Genomic DNA, 20,998 nt, shown 5'->3' with positions numbered 1-20,998 from the left:
GATCTGAGTGGCCAATTGAATTAATCTCATTGTTAGTGATTGCATTGGCCTTTATATACAACAAATAGCTGCCTAATTAATCGACAAACAAAAAATTAAATTAAAATAGCTACCTAATTCATACTAGTTGAGGCAATTATCCAATGCCTTGTTGACACGTGACTAACAGCAAACAATAATTCCTATAGAACCGAGTTGAACTTGACAAAAATATAACAAGACACTTTCTCACCCGGTTGGTAGGTGTTTCTATAAATAAACACTAAAATGTGATTTTATAGACACTTCTGAGTTGGCCATCAAGTAGAAAGACTAGTTTTAGGAGGTCGGAGGTGAAAAGGTTTATGCTCTCCCTTAACTTTTGTTTCTGTCTGAAATTACAACCAGAGAGAGAGAGAGAGAGAGAGAGAGAGAGAGAATGGATTTCTTGAGTTTTTGTATGGTCCTCCTAACCAGTCTTTTCTTTGTGTTCTTGTTCTCAATTCAAGCCCTCAGAAGCAAAGCCAACCCCAAAAGGCATCTTCTTCCACCTGGACCAAAGCCACTTCCTTTCATTGGCAATCTCCTAGAGCTTGGAAACAAACCCCATCTCGATTTCACCAAGCTTTCTCATATCTATGGCCCCATTATAACTCTGCAACTCGGCCAAGTAACAACGGTGGTTGTTTCTTCGTCAAACACAGCCAAACAAGTCCTCCAAACCCATGACCAATTCTTGTCCAACCGAACCGTGCCAGATGCAATCCAAGCCAGTGACCTTCGCGGAGACAGCCTGCCCTGGATACCAACTTCATCCAAATGGAGAAGCCTTCGAAAAATATGCAACTCTCACTTGTTCGCCCCAAAAATCCTCGACGCCAACCAACCCAACCGCCGCATGAAAGTGCAAGAGCTCATATCTGATGTCAATGAAAGCTTGGTCAAAGGTGAGGCGGTAGACATTGGAAGGGCCGCTTTCAAAACGACGCTCAATCTGCTGTCGCGTACTATCTTCTCTGTGGATTTGGCTGACGCAAGTAGCGAGATGGCCAGAGAGTTCAAGGAGACTGTGTGGGGTTCGATGGAAGAGGCAGGGAAGCCAAACTGGGCGGACTTTTTCCCTGTTCTTAGGAAAATTGACCCCCAGGGAATTAGGCGGCGCATGATCAAACATGTCCAGAAGATAGAACAGGTCTTTGACCGCATCATTAGCCAAAGATTGGAATCTAGAAAAGCACATGATTATCTCACAACCAATGATATGTTGGATACTCTTTTGAACATCAGTGAAGTGAACAGTGAGGACATGGACATGACCAAACTTCAACATCTGCTTCTGGTTAGTTGTTTTTGTTTTGTTTTTAATTGCTTGGTCATTACAATTTGTTATACCATTAATTTTGTTGACTTATTATGTGAATAGATTCTATTTACTGCGGGCACAGATACAACCTCTGCCACGTTGGAATGGGCAATGGCTGAGCTGCTACGCAACCCTGAAAAGATGTCAAAAGCTCAACAAGAGTTGGAGAAAATCATTGGCAAAGGAAAACCAGTAGAGGAAGGAGACATTGCTCGGCTTCCTTACTTCCAAGCAATAATCAAGGAGACCTTTCGGTTGCACCCAGCAACTCCATTGCTTCTCCCTCGAAAAGCCGATTCAGACGTTGAAATATGCGGGTATATTGTACCCAAGGGTGCACAAGTGTTTGTGAATGCATGGGCCATCGGCAGAGACCCCAGCATTTGGGACAACCCAAGCTCATTTGTGCCTGAGAGGTTCTTGGGATTGGATGACCAAATTGATGTTACCGGGAAAAACTTTGAGCTTATCCCATTTGGTGCTGGGAGGAGAATATGTCCTGGCTTGTCATGGACAATGCGAATTCTGCCCTTGATGTTGGGTTCACTCATTAACTCTTTTGAATGGAAGCTTGAAGATGGGGTTTTACCAGAGACCTTGAATATGGAAGAGAAGTTTGGCCTCACCTTGCAGATGGCTCACCCTCTTAGAGCTGTGCCCAAGTCATTTTGTGAAATTTAATGGAGTCTATATTGTTGGATTTTATGCAAGAATTGGAGAAGAGAATAATGATAGACCGTGACATATATTTGTGATAGACTGTCTGATTCGTGTTTCCTAGGTGCTTAGAATTGTGGACTGCCTTGGCATTAGGGAGGCTTGTCTCCCTCCTTGCATTAGGGATCTTGTCTCCCTTGTTTGTATCTGTACTCGGTATTCTATAAGTATAATGAAATCCCACAACTCAACTAACCACGTGAGTGTGGCTTTGCTCATAATCTTTCAAATAACAAGTACTTGGGTTTCTGATATTTTTATGATATTCGATAACTTAGTTAAGAGGTTTTTTTTTCCTCTCTTTGATACATATAAATTAGTTGTGTAGTATACTCTTTGCACACACACCAATCTTTACCACCTAAAGTAAAAGCTGGTAATGTTCAAGCCTACAAATATCTAGCCTTACAACAAAATACCAGAAGTAACTTGGGTTCCTAAAAGCAACTGCAGATAAAGTCTCTACCAAAAAGTTTCTACAAATGACAAAGTTAGCCTTTGATATTATCTTGCGTGTACATTCATTGTAGTTAAATTTGTCACTAACATAAGTTTTTCATTTATGAAATAGTCAATTTTTGGATGAACAATCGACGAAAAGAGGTTTTGTGAAAATAATTTGAATTCTCACGGGATATTCGTATAATTTCTAAAACCTCATGGAGTTTGTGAAAACACCAAAAACCTTATGGAGTTTGTGAAAACACTAAAAACCTCATAGGTTGTTACTGTAATAACTCTATATAGTTTCCGCTCTATCAAAGAATATATTGGTAAAATATGAAACATATGTTGTATTAACCTCTTAGTGTAATAACCATTCATTATATCAGCAAGAAAAATCTTTTTTCATTTCTTTTTTATGCTTTCTTTTCTTCCTTTCTTCTTCTGATTCATTGAATCTTAATATGTGCTAAGTTCAAATCTCATGCACATGAGTTTGTTGTATTATTAGATACTTATTACCAGAGAAGTTGAGAATAAATTACCTCATTACATTATCTTATTTTTAGTCAGTGCAATTTAAATAAGAGGATGATTAGCACTTTTGACAAAGCAGTCGACGAGAAACATGGAGGCCATTGGATTGAAGACCTCAAGCCTTGGGCCTCGAGACAGTAAGCCTTACACACTTTTTCTTTTTGGTAATTAAATGAATTTATAACCGAGGAGGGCCAGCCCCAAGAACAAACAACAAGAAGGTCAAAAGACCAACTCGTAACAAACAAAAGAGGACAGTCCATCCAAAAGACAGACACCTCCAAAAATAAAATAAAAAACAGAAAACCCTAAAGGCAGCTGGTTAATGGAAACATTCCAGTCCTCCATAAGGAAGGCATTGGCAAGAGAAGTTTTAAATCCTATAGAGCAAAGCCTACTCCTAACAGAATTCAAAACTAACTTGATTGTTACAGTAGGGGGCAAAAAGAGTTTCTGAAGATCCTACAATTTCTTTCCTTCCAAATGAAGTAGACAGAAGCTGCAAGACAAAGTCTCTTGACAACAGATCTCGCCGATTTTCCATTCCACGAAGAAGAGGCCCAAGGAATTAACAGATGCCAAGAATGAGGAATGCCCACCACTCTACACTTACGAATAATTTGACGCCAAATAGCTTCAGAGTAGGAACACTTAAAGAAATGATGATCAATGGATTCGGGAGGGCCATGACAGAGCGGAAAAGACGTCACAACAAGAGGACGATAAGCAGCAATTCTTTCAAGGACAGGTAACTTCCCCTTGATGGCCATCCACATAATAAAACTCATTCTAGGGATGTTTTGGTTAAACCAAAGCAAGGACATTGCAGATACCATTGGTTGAAACCCGGAGAAAATCCCAAGCAGAAGCGGCAAAAAAAGGCCATTAGACGCAGGCACCCAGCGAACCACATCCAAATTAAAAGAATTCGCAGCATATTATGCATCATCACTCTAACATGAATTAACTCATCTGCACTCAAGAGAGGCCAAGCCCAATTAGAGTTACTCCCAATAGAATTAACCAAAGCATCAGTCTCTAACCCAAAAGAGGAAATAGTCTCTTGATGTTGGATATTTGTGTTTAAAAATATTGTGGGAATGGCTTACAGAAGAAGTGTTTAAGAAGGAATGATAATGAGAGGATGAAAGATGCTTCAAGGCGTGTATGTATACACTCTTTTTCAGACTCCATTTGCCTTAATTACTTTTGTGCAAAGAGGCTAAGCAAATAAGCCCTATGGATGCAATGAAGCTTAGCCTAATAGCTATATGTTGTCCATGTTTTGCACAACCAAAGACAACCCAAACACACTCAAGAATATCTAGAAGCTATTGCTGCAGATTATAGTCTCTAGAAAGTTTTTACTTTGTGAAATATGATGGAGAGTAGTTATGATAGAAATAGGATTGAAAGTAAGTTCGTTTTGCAGAGAATTCTCCTATATTTATAGAGATATATGTGTCCTTTCTGAATTCACTACTACATTTTACTATTTGCGCGACGAAAAAAAATTCGTCGTGCAAAATACACTCCAGCGATGGGAAAAAAAAATTCGTCGCGCAAACAGACGAAAACTTGCGCGACGAAATGTTTGGTCGCGCGAAGAAACTTAGCACGACAAACAAATGAGTCGTCGCGCAAAGTGGGGAAGAAAAATCCGAGTTTATTTTTTTTTTGGTGCCAAACATTTGCTCGACAATATTGATCGTCGCGAAAGATATCTTGGAGCGACGGTTTCGAATTTCGTCGCGTAAAGATGGACAGAAAAACGTACGATACCTTTTTTTTTTTGGCGCCAAATACTTGCACGACGGAAATACGATTCGTCGCGCAAAGTTTGATGTCGGCACATTCTTAGACGACCGAAATTTGCGTATGCGCAACGCCGTTTAGAGTTTATGCGACGAAGGTTTGCACGATGAACAAGATATTTCGTCGCGCAAAAGCCCGATGTTGACGGGTGCTTGCGCGACGAAAAAAAGTGATTTTATGCGACGAAAAAATGGTTTTGCACGACGATAGTTTGTGCGACGAAAAATTTGTTTCATCGCGCAAAATCCTTCGTCTACATCTCTGGGTTCTGCCATTGCAGAGGCAGAATGCAAAATTTTTTAAAATTTTTAGAACCTTTCTTTGTCCGTGCTACTGCCTCTGCTAGGAATTCAATACGCTTATTGAGTAAGTATTATTTGTCGTTTGTTTAAAAGTATTAATGTGAATTCGCACTAACACTATTAATTTTGTTCTCATCATAGATATTTATAATTTGCGATTGTGGAGAACGATTGAGAAGGTATTTTATTCATTTTATATTAAATTAATTACTTTATGTTGAATTTAGTTTGTTATATTTATATTTTTTGTTGTGAAATTATATTTATATTATGTTGTTAAATTGTGCATGACGTAGCACAATGTGTTGTGATGTACGAAGTTAATTTAAATTAACTTCTTACTTTTATTATTATTATTTAGTAACACTTAGTTTCCCATTCGAGATTAGTTGGATTTCGTGCATGGATGCGTAAAGCATGATTGCGGTCCAATTAATTCTTGAATTGTCCCATTATTTGGACAGTTTGGTAATGCATAGTGTTGTTACGTAATATACGGCTATATGATTTGGTTTCGATTGTGGAGATTTCAGTGTCATTTTGGTACGTTCTTCGAGTGGTACGTAGGTATTTATATATACCTATGCCGACCTCAAGAACTGTATCGAGATGCTGCCGAAATTCATCCACATCGAAATCTAATCTCATGTAGCCGTAAGTTACGTGACAGGACTATGCATTCCCAAATAGGATATGACCCTTACTGGAGGCATAATGTGATATTATAATTTCGTATGAGTTGTTGTGATTGTTGTGTTGTGATTGTGGTTTCAGGAATTATGAGCAGAAGGTGGATACATAATCCAAATAGATGCGTAGACGAATACTTGGATGGAATCGAGGATTTTATTGAGTTTACACGTAGACACAACCCGGGTGCAACTAGAATCCGTTGTCCTTGTAGGAGGTGTAACAACACGTTGTGGGAGACAATTGAAAATGTTGGATTTCATTTAGTGAGGAATGGAATGATTGAGACATATAACATTTGGAACCTTCACGGGGAACAATTAGACAATGCTTCGTCTTCAAATGCCACAAGGGTGGACAATGTTGAACTTATTGTGGATCATAATGAACAAGTTATGGATATTAGAAATGATGTTTTTCCATTTGCATCGACCAACATCAATCAGGAAGGGGAAGATGACGTGCCTACCCTAATGGACAGTGCAGAGTTCGAACAATATGAACGATCACTACTACAATTATGGAAAAACACGACCCGTAATAGACGACCGTAAAACTAAAAAACGTCGTGTTTTGAAAAACTATGAAAATCTACGACGGTTGCAAAAGGAACCGTCGTGCTTTAAAAGGCGCAAATACAAATTACGACCATTCATTTCTAATACCGTCGTGTTTTAAAACGCGCTGGACAAAAATTTCATTTAAGTTCTAACTTTTTACGTACAGCTCTCTCTCTCTCAAACACTCACTCTGACGACCCTTTCAGAAAACCCTCTCTCCCTCTCTCAAACACCATCTCCATTGCGCCATCTTGGTTACGAGCTCGCCATCCGGGTCACAGATCGAGCCATCCAGGTCACAGATCTCGCCGTCCAGGTCACTGAGGTCGCCATCTTGGTTTCAATATCGCGCTAACTCTCTAGCTATCTTCACTCTGGCTCTCTCGATAGCCCTCTCTTGCCGACGCTCTCTTTCTTGTTGTCTCTTTCTCTAGCTCACAGATCCACAAGATGGAGAGGGAGGTTCTGGATCTGAGAATCAAGAGATGTTTGGATGCGGTGAAGATCTCGACCTTCACTTTCTTCAAAGAAGATCTCGCTCTCAGGCACTCAACTTGCTCATCAAACTCAGCGACTCGATCTAGAAAGACTTATGGAAATCGGTCTTTATATATATATAAATTGTTCATGTATTGTGCTAATTTCGTGGGATTTAAGTGAGTTTCTCATTTGGGTTTTTTATAAATATGCACAGCCGTCCCATAAGGCCTTCGTAATCAAGAAGAAGCTGACGAAAAAGATGAGGCAAAACAGACCCATCCCTCACTAGATCCGTTTGAGGACCGACAACATCATCAGGTCCAAAACACTTTTTGTTTTTGTTGTTTGCTTTAATTATTTTGGAATTTCATTGTTAATTTTCTGAATCTCTGATTTTTCGTTTGTTAATTTTTAAGCTTAAAATGGTTGTGGCTACGGCTTCTTGCAGTCTTGGGGTTAACTTGAATAGTAACTGTAGTTTTGAAAAAACCCCTTGCAATTCCATTACAAACTGGGGCTATAGTAGAAGGGTCCTTGGGTTTGGTTCTAAAAGCTTCTGCATTGTTCAGAAGAAGGGAAGTTATGTTATATATGCTCACTATTTTATTGGAATTTATTGATTTGTTATTTTCTTTAGTGGGCATGTCTTTCTTTCTTATCAAGTTTTCAGAATTTGTATGTTTTTCATAGAAAATGATGACATGCTTTAAGATTTTAACATTATGGGTCCACTGCCTCTCCTATTCTGGTTATAGAATTCTATGGTTTTTGTTTCTTGGTTTGTTCTTGTTTGGTATTTATCTCATTTGAAGTCTCTAGTACTCTGAAGTCTGAATGATATTTGCTCAATGATGCTATTAATATGGGTTACTTGCTCATTTTATTGTGACTGATCATTTCACTTAACTTGACAGAGCTCCTCTGGTAAGAAATCTTGGATCTCTGGCTGTTTGGTTTTCATCTTCATGCTGCCTTTTTCTTTAGTCTTATTGGTGAGCTTATGCTCTCTGACTTTTTTATTCTAGCACTGATTATTGCAATTTTTTTATCTACTGCTTTGTGTGGTATTTGTAGCCATATTTTGTTTGTTTAATATATTAAGCCATTTAATTCGCATGCCTATATTTATCCCTTTACTATTTTGAGTCAAATTCCAAAGTGGAATTGAAAGGGTAAAAATTTATTGAAACTGGACTTTTATATTTGATGTATTTTCATCTAGCAGTGGACTTGTGATAATTTAGCTGCAGGTGACTTATTATTTTTATTATGTTTTTCCTGTCAGCTTGGTGAAATCATTTAAACGTACATCTGATTATTGGCCAATCGATATCTTTGTCAATCTCTATTTATCCTCATGTAAGTAAATTTTAATCCTATTAACAGAGTAGAGTAAAAAAAAAAAATCCAATTGTGCTCTTGTACCGTTTTCTCATAAACTTTCATATGACTTCTCTTGTTATAGGAGACTTGTATTTCATTTTTGGTTATTAATTTAAGATTGCTGACTTTGTACATTGCTGTTTAGTGGTAACAACGTTGGTTTCTCCACTCATGGCCTGACTAAACTTAAAATCTTGTCTTATATTCATTTTAAGCAGTGATGAGTATTAATTTAAAGGATCTACCAGTGGAGAGTACTTAAAGGATCGGGATACTAAGATAAATTTGACTCTTCTTGCTAGTTTGGCTCAGAAGAAGGGAAGGTATGCTTTTGAAGGTTCCACCAGAAGAGCAGAAGCTTGCAGTCATTCAACTGTGGTGAATCTTATTTTTATGTTTTTGGATCAATTGACATATCTAGACTGGGTTGTAGAGTCATCCAGGTTTGTTTTTTAGAGAGATGTATGTCTAGACTTGGATTTGAATTTGTTCAAATTTGGATAGCTTGTGAATTTGGTGGAAGAATGTTGATATTTTTTTAATGCAATGAATTATTTTATTGTGACTGATATTTTTAATGTTGAGCTCCGTTATTTCCAATTATAGGTAGGAAATATGTATGTAATAGAATAAAGATTGGTTGACTGTGTGATAACTATTGACTCTTCAAAAAACTAAAATGTAACAGCTTGTGAACTTATTAGATGACAGATTTAAAGATAATAAAACGATGGTTTTATTGGAAAAATAGTTATCTGTATATATTATCAATGACCTATTTTTACACCATAACGTCTTTTTCATATACAATCAACGACGCTTTTTAACAAATACCGATGTCTTTGGATATAATAAAACATAGTTCTTTGAAAAGAACCGTCGCCTTTACATAAAATAGATGACAGTTTTTTCACAAAAACCGTCGTCTTTACATCAAATAGACGACGGTGTAAAACCGTCGTTTATTATATGTAAATAGACGACGGTTTTGAGTAAAAGAGTCGTCTATTTACCTATAATAGATGATGGTTTTTAGTAAAATCGTCGTCTTTACAAATAATAGATGACGGGGATTTACCGTCGTAGTTTTATGCATCAAAAGATGTCGGTCGATTTCACGACGGTTGAAAAACCAAATACACGACGGTGGATTACCGTCATCTATTTCAATTTTTGTAGTAGTGGATTGTTAAAAAATGCAAACCAAGAGTTATATATGGGGTGGGAGAGCTTTTCTGTTCTCACGGCTATTGTGGAGGTAATGCACAGAAAAATAAAGTATTGTATGTCGAACTTGTGTTTCGATTACTTTTTGGGGGTTTTCAAGAGAATGCTTCCGACAGACAATTGTTTGCCGAAAGACCATAGAAAGCGCAAAATGTGTTGAATGATCTTGGATTGGGTTATGAAAAAATTCATGATTGCAAAAATAATTGCATGTTATTCTACAAAGAATATGAAACATTAGATACATGCCCTATATGCAAAGGGTCGAGGTTCAAGATGACATCTTAGAATAGAACGACTAAGATCCCATAAAAAGTCATGTGTTATCTGCTCCTGAAACCTAGGCTACAACGATTGTATATGTCGACTCACACTGCCACAGACATGAGATGACATAAGGAAAAACGGGTAGACGACGATGTGATGCGGCATCCTGCAGATGGTAAGGCATGGAAAAAGTTTGATCAAACATTCCTCGAGTTTGCTGCTGATCCCTGAAATGTTAGATTGAGACTTGCCACTGACGGATTCAATCCGTACGGGGTTCTAAACCAACACCATAGCACTTGGCCGATTTTCGTATTCCCGTATAATTTGCCACCTTGGAAATGTATGAAAAAAGAATATATGATGATAACTGTTTTGATAACTAAGGATCCTAGCATGTCAATCGATGTTTACTTAAGCCCATTGGTTAATGAGCTCAAGGATTAATGGATAAACGGTGTGCGCACGTACGATAAATCCACTGGGAAGAGATTCACTTTGCGGGCAGTAGTTATGTGGACTGTGAATGATTTTCCCGCATATGCAATGGTTTCTGGGTGGAGCACAAAGGGTTATATGGCATGCCCTGTATGCAAGGAAGATGTAACTTCTGGTTGACAGGCAGAAAAAGTTTGTTATCTTGGTCATCGAAGATGGTTTCCATGGGACCATGAGTGGCTGGAAAAGGATAAAGAGTTTGACGGGAACACAGAGCATCGCCTCAGACCTAGAGAATGGTTCGGTGATGAGATCTTGGAACATCTTAGCCGTTTGGATTTTTCTCCGTTTGGGAAAACAGTTACTTGGACCAGACCTTCTACACATTTGAACTGGACGCACAAGTCTATGTTTTTTGAGCTCCCATATTGGTCGAAACTAAAATTGAGGCACAATCTCGACATTATGCATGTTGAGAAAAATTTCTTTGACACATTGATGGGCATGATTCTAGATATCGAGGGTAAGACAAAACTCGTCTTCATTTGGAACAAATGAGCATACGAAGAGGTTTATGGATGAACATGGACAGTGATAAAGCTAGAAGGGATCTGACATTTTTTTTTTCCATGAAACCAAATGACAAAAAAGATTTTCTAACGTTTGTATCGTCCGTAAAGTTTTCAGATGGGTATGCTTCTAATATAGCGCGTTGCGTGAATTTTGATGGGGGTAAATTTACTGGACTAAAGAGCCATGACTGCCATGTGTTTATGCAATGCCTACTTCCTGTGGGTATTCGACATCTTTTGCCAGAAGATGTAGTGAAACTAATCATGTTGTTGTCCAGATTTTTTTCCCAATTGACGGCAAAAATATTGCGAAAGGCATACATTAATCAGTTGCGCCATGACATTGTCCAAGTCCTATGCAAGTTCGAGATGATATTCCTCCCTAGCTTTCTTCACAAGTATGATCCACGTGATGGTTCACTGGCCAGAAGAGACATTGCTCGCTGGTCCTGTCAACTATCCCTGGATGTATTCAATAGAAAAGTATATAATCCTCATCATTTATTTATGCATCCTTATCCCACGATCGCTAATTTGTATTGTTTCGTTTTATTTTGGCAGGCTTCTCGGAGAGCTGAAAAAAACTGTATACAACAGGGCGAAGCCCGAAGGATCAATTATAGAGGCTTGGGTTCAATATGAGTCGCTTACTTTTTGTGGAATGTATTTAAAAGATGTGGACACGGCTTTCAATCGTCCTCAGCGCACGACCCTTTGGAGATCCTGTATAAGGAGAGTCGTTTTGCAGAAATGACATGGAGGTAGCGCATTAGTTCGTACTTAACAATTGTAATGAGATCATGACATACTTAGATGAGCATGAAGAGATGATGAAGCGAGAACATCCATCACATTTGTATGCCAAGAAGCACCGTGATTTGTTTCCACAATGGTTTTTGGAATATGTAAGTTATAAGTGTTTTGTATTATAATATATATATATATATATATTGTATTATTTAATGTTATCAAACTAAGATGTGAATGTTTTTGTATAATATTAGGTGACTAAGTTGAAATCATCGAATTCACCCTCGTACAGTGAAGAGTTATATAACTTGGCGTTCAGCCCGATTTGCACTGAATTATTCTCGGGTTGCCATGTTAACGACATCAAGTTTTTGGGGACTGCACAAGATGACAAGTTGTGTATGCAAAACAACGGTATCCATATCCTAGGTGAAGGCGTACATATATTGATTTCTATGGCAAGCTCACAACTGTCGTGCAATTGCTTTACAAAGACTGATACCATGTGATCATGTTTAAGTGTAGATGGTTTGATACAAACCCAAATAGGCAGGGAAGTGTTAAAATAGAACATGGCTTACTATCAGTGAACATTAACAGAACTTGGTATGATGACGACCCTTACATTTTGGCAAACATGGTAAGACAGATTGTGTATCTAGATGACCCTAAAGCCAGAAGCGGTTGGAAAGTTGCTCAGCAGATGGATCAGAGAAACATGTATGCTATACCAGAACTAGACCCAACTGACAACGACATCGACAACGTCACTGACCAACGGTTGGAATCTTCCATGGAAAATGATGCAGAAACACTTCGAGATACAAATGTTATACAAAAACCGTTTCAGTTTTAAGGAGTGTATTAAATCGAAATACCGATTCAGTCAATTACAATTGACCTCGGTGATCTTCCGCGATACGAAGTTCCAGTGGGCCCGAACAATGAAAGTGATGAGGAGGAGGATTGGGAGACCGAAAGTGATGATAGCAAGGATAACAAAGGTTATTATAGTTCAGATGATGAATAATGCAATTTATTAGCGACTACCCATGTAAAACATAGTAAATGAAATTTGTTGTAATTTAATTATGGTAGTGTAAATATGACAATGACAAATTAAAATCAAGTTGCACACAAAATTTGCAGACACAAATGAAATTACAACATATAATATATAAATTTAAATTTAGATATATATCTAAATTTGAAAACAGATTTGAATCTGTCTATTTGATTTTCAGTGGTCATTATGAATATAAGAATTACGGTTTTCTCTTTTTTGTGTTTAAAATCTTCAAATTGAATGAATAAAAAAAACATGAAAAAAACAAAATCAAGAATCGGGCCCTTAGGTCTCACAACCCCATCTTATTTAATGATTTAATCAAGTATTAAACTATTATACAAACTATAATGTGTACATTAAGTCTCACATTAGAGAATAAAATAATAATTCAAATTTAAAATATAAACATTTAACTTTTCAATTGTACCGAAATCCTTGAATTTTTTTCGTGATTCATATGAAACTTAAGTTCATTAAGGTAACATGTGTAATTTTTATAATAATTATTTAAAATAAAGAAAATAAAAAATTTAACTTAAAAAAAAACATTGCCAGAGGTTTGCGCGATGTAATGATAACATTCCTGTCGCGCAAGTTGTCCTAATATACTAGAAATCGTGATATTTAATTTATAGTTTAAAACTTGCGCGACAAATATTTTCGTCGTGCGAGAAATCTAATGGGTTGTGCGACGTCACTGCTTTTTGTACGTCGCGCAAGATGTGCGACGAAAGACGTACTTCATCGCAAGAACACATCTTCGCGCAACGAAGTTAACATTTACGTCGCGCAAGTTGCGATAATTTCTACAACCTTGCGCGACGACGTATCGTCGCGCAACACTTGATTACGCAACTTAGTATCGTCGCGCAACACTTCTTGATGCTACTTTATAATTGTTTATGTTATTTTCTTTTTATGAATTAGACATGATTAATAATCTACTTTATAATTGTTTATGAATAATACTGTACATCCATCACAGTTGAAAAAATAATGTACCTATTACTTGTTTGTTTTATGAAAAATATAATTTACCTAGTATGAAAAATGTACCTGTTTTTAATTTATAAAAAGTGTACATAATTATCTATTCCAATATACCTACATTATACGACATCCAGTATACCTACATGTACTTACGATTAGGATTTAGGTATTATATGTCATCCAATATATCTACCATTTGAATAATATACCTACTGTGAAATATGTATAGGTAAATTATTATGTATAATTATGGTTTATATGTATAGCTGTATATATATTATTTATGAACGAACATATATTATATATATTATGAGAATGTTTTGATTTGTTGAGTCCAAGCAACACCATAATAATGGAAAGGCTAGATATTAGGGATTGTTTAGGAAAAATCGTTGGATAACAAAAATGGCAGGGTTTTGTAAATAAGTAATAACAAATGGGCAACTTTATCCTTCATGGCATCCGTTTTCAAAATTGGGTTTTGGTTGGAAGTAAATATGTAGATGATTTTTTGTATAGACTATTAGAGTTGCAAGGGCCTATTACATAATGACTCTTATTTTAATAGAGTATTTTTCCTTGTATAAAAAAAATTTAAACCATTCTTATGGTGTTTATTATTTTTTAATAGAGTATATTTTTCTGGGCATTTATATTTTTTTAAAAATAATATACTCGATTAAAAAATAATAAACAGCATAAGAATTATAAAATAAAATTAAAATTAAAATTAAAATTAAAATTAAAATACGTATGAATGTATAAAAAAATTTAAATTTAAATTTAAAATATTACTTTGCCAGAGGTTTGCATGACGCACAATCTCTACTACGTCGCACAAGGTTTATTAATTTAGGGTTTAGGATTAGGGTTTAGGGTTTGACACAATCTTGCGCGACAGTTCTTATTGTTTCACACGCAAAATGATCAGACCCTTCACTAATCCTAAACCCAAAATATTTCTGGCGAATAACAACCTTGCGAGACAGCTTTTATTATTTCGTCGTGCAAAATGGTCGACCCTTCACTAATCCTAAACCCAAAATATTTCTGGCGGAATAACAACCTTGTGCGACGATTTTTATTATTTCGTTGCGCAAAATGATCAGACCCTTCACTAAACCCTAAACCCAAAAATTTATGGCGGAATAACAACCTTGCACGACGGTTTTTATTATTTCGTCGCGCAAAATGATCAAACCCTTCACTAAACCCTAAACCCTAAACCCAAAATTTTTTGGCGGAATACCAACCTTGCACGACGGTTTTATCCACTCGTCGCGCAAGGTGACCAAAATTTTGGCAGACTTTGTACCTTGCATGACGGTTTTATTTAATCGTCGCGCAATGTAATGAAAATTTGGGCGGAAAACTACTTTGCGCGACGCATTTGTGCTTGGTCGCGCAAGATCCGTTAAAATTTTAGAAGAATTGCGACAACCTCCTTTCTTCCGCACTTCCTCTCTCTGCCCTAAATTGTCTCTCTCTCCACCGTCACCTCAGCCCATCGCTCCGCTGGAAAAGGACATGGCCGCCACAACCTTCAAGCCCAGACGCCTCGCCGTCACCGTCGAGCCCGCCACGAAATTGCTGGGTTTGACAGATTCTTCACCGCCTCGTTATCTCTCCTCCGGCCACCAAATCCGACAGCTAAGGTATGGCTTCTGGACTAATTTTTGTTCTCTAGCTGATGGTTGATTAGGATTTGGTTAATTTTTGCAATAGATTGCTGGAATTTAAACCCTAGGTTTTGGCCGGTTTTTGATTTTCAATTCCGGTCACTTCCGGCCATTTTTCGGGGGTAGGTCCGAGAACAAAAGTGGCACTATTTGATGTTTTGAATCTAGGGTAGGAACCTTGGCCCTTAGTTTTTAGAATTTTCTGGCGATTGTTATCGCTTTGGACACCCACGCGCTGTCGGAGCGTGTGGTGGCGCGTGGGAGACGTGGCAGAGGGCATTGGGTCCCAGAGCAATCCCCTTTTTGTCACGAGTGCGTAGGTGCGCTCAGATTTGAATTTGGTTACCGTTTGAGTATCGAACGAATTTCTCCTATTGTACGATTTCTAGGTTTGATATGTTCGGACCGTTTGATTGAACTCAAACTCACGTATGTTGTACCTTGTATTTCTAGGATTGTGTAAGATTTGACGGATCGCGAATCAGAGTCCCGGATACTTCGAAATTACAAACCCTAGGTGAAGCTATGCTTTTAATTAATTAGTTAAAATTTTAATGAAATTGTATGTGCAAATGTCAGACCTGCTTAGACGTGGTAGGGCGGTGATGATCGCCGAGTTCGAGCCCCGCTCCGGTATCTGCTACCATTGCTCAAGCAGCGATGGACCACGTGCGCTTGGTCCTGGGGTCCCAGCGCTGCGTCACCAGCTTCATCTGGCGCACCAGATTTCGGTCAATGTGGTGTCGCGATTTCTAGGTTTTATATGTTCGAACCGTTTGATTGAACTCAAACTCACGTATGTTGTACCTTGTATTTCTAGGATCGTGTAGGATTTGACGGATCGCGGATCGGAGTCCCGGATACTTCGAAATCACAAACCCTAGGTGAAGCTATGCTTTTAATTAATTAGTTAAAATTCTTAATGAAATTGTATGTGCAAATGTCAGACCTGATTAGACGTGGTAGGGCGATGATCGCACCGAGTTCGAGCCCCGGTCGGTATCTGCTACCATTGCTCAAGCATCGATGGACCACGTGCGCTTGGTCCAGGGGTCCCAGCGCCTGCGTCATCGCTTCATCAGTGGTGCAACCGCTAGCTCTAGGCGGCGTCACCGGCCAGCCAGCACCACCGACACCACATTGACCGAAAGTACTGGTGCCTCGAGGTCACAACTAGGTATAGATATCATTCAACTATAGTTCTATTTATTATTTTTTGTATTGTGTATTTTGTAGTTAAATTTGTTATTTATTTAACATTAATGTCATATTTCTTTGCAGTCAAGAAGAACATCCGCGGGTCATTTCGGCAGTTGAAGACGGCGAAGGTCACCCAGTCTTATCGAGCATCGAATACGACGAGGCCCATCGGGCTGCACCGACAATGGAGTTGCATAGCTCCTTGGCCCACGACATTGGCCACGTCGTTCGAACCCATTGCCCGATGCAATGGAAGCCTTGGAAGGTCATGCTTGATGAGATCAAGATGGAGGTTCGCGGCCAGTTGTCGGTATGTATCCTACCTTTTAATTATTTTTCTTTCAAACTTTATATATTTATATTACTTAATGTAATTGCAAACGAACTACAACTTAGAGGACCTCGACGACGAGTAGTTGGCGTACGTCAACAGACTCTTCACTGAGATGTACAAGCAGTGGAAGAGCGACTTGCACCACCATTTTGAGGCGTTTGATGATCCGCAAGTCGCTCTTCAGGAGGGTTGCCCGAAGGAGCTTGAGGGGCAGGAGATAGTTGGGCATGGCTCTGCGCTCATTTTCAGGCGCCCGATTATGTGGTATTTTTTTAATAATATTTGTTTAATTATTACATATTTCTTACTAATGTTTATTTAATTTTTTATATTTCATTATTATTTAATTTTTTATATTTCAACTAATACGTTTTATTTGTTGTATAACAGAATAAAGCCCAAGTGAATAAGGGCAATAGGATGAAGAAGACTCTTCTCCACCATTCCGGTTCCAGGCCCTTCTCATATAGGATGGATGCACGGCGGCGGGTAATAATAAAATAATTTATACTTAATTTTTAATATGTCATTATTATTAATTTAATTTTTTCATACTAATATTTTTCTTCTCTTGTTCAATTTGGGGTGGTCTAAATTCCCAGAGATCGACGTCTTTGGTGACGTTTATGTTCGACCTGGGAATGAGTTAGTCGAGTCCCTTTATGTAAGTATTATTTAATTTTAATTCTCATGTTACGCATTCAATTATATGCATGTTTTATTTTATATTTTATGTTATGTTAAACAGACGACGATGGTGGAGAGGAGCCGGTTGGTTCTTCAGGAGTTCGCCTCCCAACTTCCTCCTGAGACTCCGATCGAGTCTGTGGATCCTTTATAGGATACTGGATTTCAGATCTTGATGGAGACGTTAGATCAGACTCTTGGGAGGAGGCCGGGGACATATTGTCAAGGGATGGGAATGCACGGTGAGGAACCTAGACCCGTTTATCGGATCAAATAGTCGTAATCGCTTTAACAACACAAGTGGCGTGCTTGGTCGATGTCGGTGATTCTGCAGTCCCTCGCACGGTCCAAAGATTCCCATCCTCGCAATTTGATGCGGTGACCTCCGAGCCCGTGCACCCGAGCATGCCCGGACATCGCCTGTGGACCCCTGCACTCCGAGCTGCATATGCCTGACGACCAAGTAGATTTTGGAACATTATTTGATTGGTTTTTTATTTTTATAATTATATTTTAAACATTTTTCTTGTAACATATTTATTTTATTTTATATAATTTTTTGTTCTCTTCAATTCATTTTTGGATTGCAATTTCATTTTTTTACCCCAAAAAGAAAACCAATTTTATTTTTTTACAAAATAAAAAAAACGTAATATAAAATTTAAATAATATATATTAATTTTGCCCGTCGCGTAAATTCACATTTACAAAATAAATAAACTAAAAACAACATTTTAATGACATACATTATTCTTGCGCGATGAAGATATTCGTCTTGCAAAAACATTTTGCCCGACGAATGAATATTTCGTCGCGCAAAGGTTTGTGCGATGAACAACTGTGTCGTCCCTAAACCTTTGGTGCAGCGATGGTTAAACCCATCACTCTGTTTTGCTCGACCAATGCTGAAACTTGGTTGCGCAAAGTCTTTCTTCACGCTCTTTGCGCGACGGATTGTGCGCGACAAATTTTTTGTCGCGCTGAAATTTGTGCGACTGAATGTGACTTTGCGCGACGAAATCCTTTTATTTGCGCAAAGCGTAAAATGTAGTAGTGATTGGTGTAACCCTTAGTTCAGAAACCATGTTTCTCTTGAATTGCACCTCTTAATCAAGAGGTACTACTTCAAAGGGATCACATTTCTTCATATAATAGAGTGTCTTTATATTTGAATTGTGTATGTGAAGTGTTTCTAATGTTCATATATCTAATCCAAACACTTAGGCACCCAGAGACACATTTAAACACTCAAAAGGTACTTCAAAATCGCACCCTAGACACGAGGTGACCGGTCGTTTTTTCTTCGGACGACCAATCGTTTTATACAGAGACCAAAACTAGAATTTCCTGCCTGAAACGACCGGTCGCTTTTTTTTTGTTTGAAAATTTCCAACAATCCTCCACCATTTCCAAAGAAATAAAAAACAACACTTAAGTATACCTTTTAAAAGGTTTTGAAAACACGTTTAGAAAGTTTCTTGAGTAATTCCTTGAAAGACTTTGTGAATAAACTAAGTTGTCCTGTGGACTTGAATCTTAGGTTAGTGAAAACATATCAAAGTTAATCAAGTAACTAAATAGATAAACTTTGAACTTGCATTCTTGTTGTGGTTAACTGGATAAATCTTCCACATAATTCTTTAATCCTCTTGATTGACTGACACGTGGATTGGCCTTGTGTATATACCCACTTTCATGAGTGCTTTAGTGACAAGTCCTAAGTTGCATAGAAGGCGGCACCACCCTCTACACTCATATAGGTAAACATGTAGTACCCTTGTAAATAAGTACTTTCAATCATGTCTATTAAAAATTAGGGTAAACTACAGTAAACTCCCCAACCTATAAGGTCATTTACGAGTTCATACCCGATTTTGGGGACATTTATGAGTACATACTCACGTTGTGGAAAACCTACAATTTGCCCCCTCTGTTAGCGAGTCCGTCAGGAAATCTGTTATTTGCCTACGTGGTATTTGTGGAACCCATTTTTTAATTGACATGTGGTTTGGACAAAAAATTAATACAAAATTATGTAAATGTTAAAAATAATTTTAAAATCATATTAAAATCATTAAAAAAGATAAAAAAAATATCATCTCTCTTCTCCAACCTAGCCAACCCTCTTTCCCTCCAGACTCAACCCCATCTCTCAGCCACCACTCTCCTGTCGCTGCCCAAAGAACCACCCATCCATCTCCCAAAAACCACCAACCCAGCCACCGCCTAAAAAATCCAGTGCCAATTCAGATGATGAAGACGAATTGGAGGGGAAAATTTGCAAACCCATGTCTGCCATCTTTTCCTCCCTCCCTTCACCATGAATACCCAAAAACCAAAAATAGAAAACCCAGAAAAAAAAGCTGCACAAGGAGTGCGTTTGTTGAGGAGCCAACCTCTTCTCTTCCCCCCCACTCAACCCCACCTCTCACCACCCCTCTCCTGTCGCCCACTCCAAAACCCATTAGGAAAAAAACCATCAGACCCACCCTCCCTTCCTACCCAGCGACCTGAATCTCTTAGCCCACCCAACCTAACACCACCCCAAAGTCTCTGAGCTGACATCCAACACCCACCCTCCTCTAGGAACCCACGCCACACACCCAACCAACCACATGAACTTCGCTGAGGCTCCAAAATTATGAAAACGATAATTAAAGAGGGAGAAGAGCATGTCAAAGTCTCATTATCCAGGAACCAGTTCGTTATTAAAATCAAACACATGCATTGGAATCTACAAATTGAAGGATGCAGATTGATTAAATAAATTTTCAGAAACATGTAAGCTCTTATATGATGAAAAGAGATATCACAAGCTAAAGAGGCATGCCGTCGGAAATTACGCTTGAGGCTTTTAAAACCCCTACAAAAAAAATCACAAAAATCACAAAAATAACCCACCAAACTCAAATCGATTTAAAAACCTAATTTGTACTTGGTCAATTTATTGATCAAATTCGAATTTGAATCCAAACCCTAAGGTTGCAGAATACTAAAAAGCCTCAATTTCAGGCTTCGCTCGATCAAAGGAGGAGCTTTATACGGCTTCGCTTGATCTGAACAAGAAATTTTCTTCTTGTTTAGGGCACGGATAAGATGACCGTCCAATCCTAGGCTTTCGAACGTCTGCTCTTATTCGTCATCACTTTCAATATCCTTGGGTGGCTTCTCCGTAGTTTCAGCCATGGGAGAGTCTGTAGACTCCGAAGTTTTGATTTAGTGCGAACAAAAAAATTGAAATTGTTTTGTTTTCTGCTTGGGTGAGGGAAGAAATTTGGGTGGAGGGAAGAAATATGGGATCGAAGAAATCTGGGGGGGGAAGAAATTGGGAGGAAGGGGAAGAGATCGGGGAGAGAGAGAGTGAGAGAATCTGGGTAGGGTTTTTAATTTTTTTAAATTTATAATTTAATATGTTTAATTTTTTAAAATAATTTAAAAAGTAAATTTTTTATTATTTTTTGTCCACGTGGAATCCCACATCAATTAAAAAATGGGTCCCACAAATGCCACATAGG

At 38.1% G+C, this 20,998-nt stretch overlaps 1 protein-coding gene, 1 long non-coding RNA gene and 2 pseudogenes across 2 annotated transcripts; all 4 read left to right on the top strand.

Moving 5' to 3' along the window:
* Positions 1-42: 42 nt before the first annotated feature.
* Positions 43-2,280, top strand: LOC103321996 (geraniol 8-hydroxylase-like). Its single transcript, XM_089045475.1, has 2 exons — positions 43-1,318; positions 1,403-2,280. Exons 1-2 carry the CDS (start codon positions 419-421, stop codon positions 2,021-2,023), a joined length of 1,521 nt encoding a protein of 506 aa, XP_088901601.1. The 5' UTR covers positions 43-418; the 3' UTR covers positions 2,024-2,280.
* A 4,236-nt stretch (positions 2,281-6,516) lies between these two features.
* LOC103321995 (uncharacterized) lies at positions 6,517-8,839 on the top strand. The gene is made up of 4 exons (XR_513426.3): positions 6,517-7,205; positions 7,802-7,879; positions 8,173-8,246; positions 8,489-8,839. It is a non-coding gene; the product is annotated as an uncharacterized LOC103321995 (long non-coding RNA).
* A 1,081-nt stretch (positions 8,840-9,920) lies between these two features.
* LOC148919869 (uncharacterized) lies at positions 9,921-12,380 on the top strand (annotated as a pseudogene).
* A 2,730-nt stretch (positions 12,381-15,110) lies between these two features.
* On the top strand, positions 15,111-17,760 carry LOC148919868 (uncharacterized; annotated as a pseudogene).
* Positions 17,761-20,998: the final 3,238 nt, after the last annotated feature.

The sequence above is a fragment of the Prunus mume genome, linkage group LG2 (assembly GCF_029339155.1).
Source record: "Prunus mume cultivar Tortuosa linkage group LG2, ASM2933915v1, whole genome shotgun sequence".
NCBI lineage: Eukaryota > Viridiplantae > Streptophyta > Magnoliopsida > Rosales > Rosaceae > Prunus > Prunus mume.
The sequence above is the reverse complement of the archived record's forward strand: the minus strand, read 5'-3'. Positions and strand labels throughout refer to the sequence as shown.

Coding starts and splice junctions, on each gene's coding strand:
- LOC103321996 (XM_089045475.1), top strand. CDS start 419: ATGGATTTCTTGAGTTTTTGTATGGTCCTCCTAACCAGTCTTTTCTTT. Junction 1,319..1,402: donor AACTTCAACATCTGCTTCTG/GTTAGTTGTTTT, acceptor TTATGTGAATAG/ATTCTATTTACTGCGGGCAC.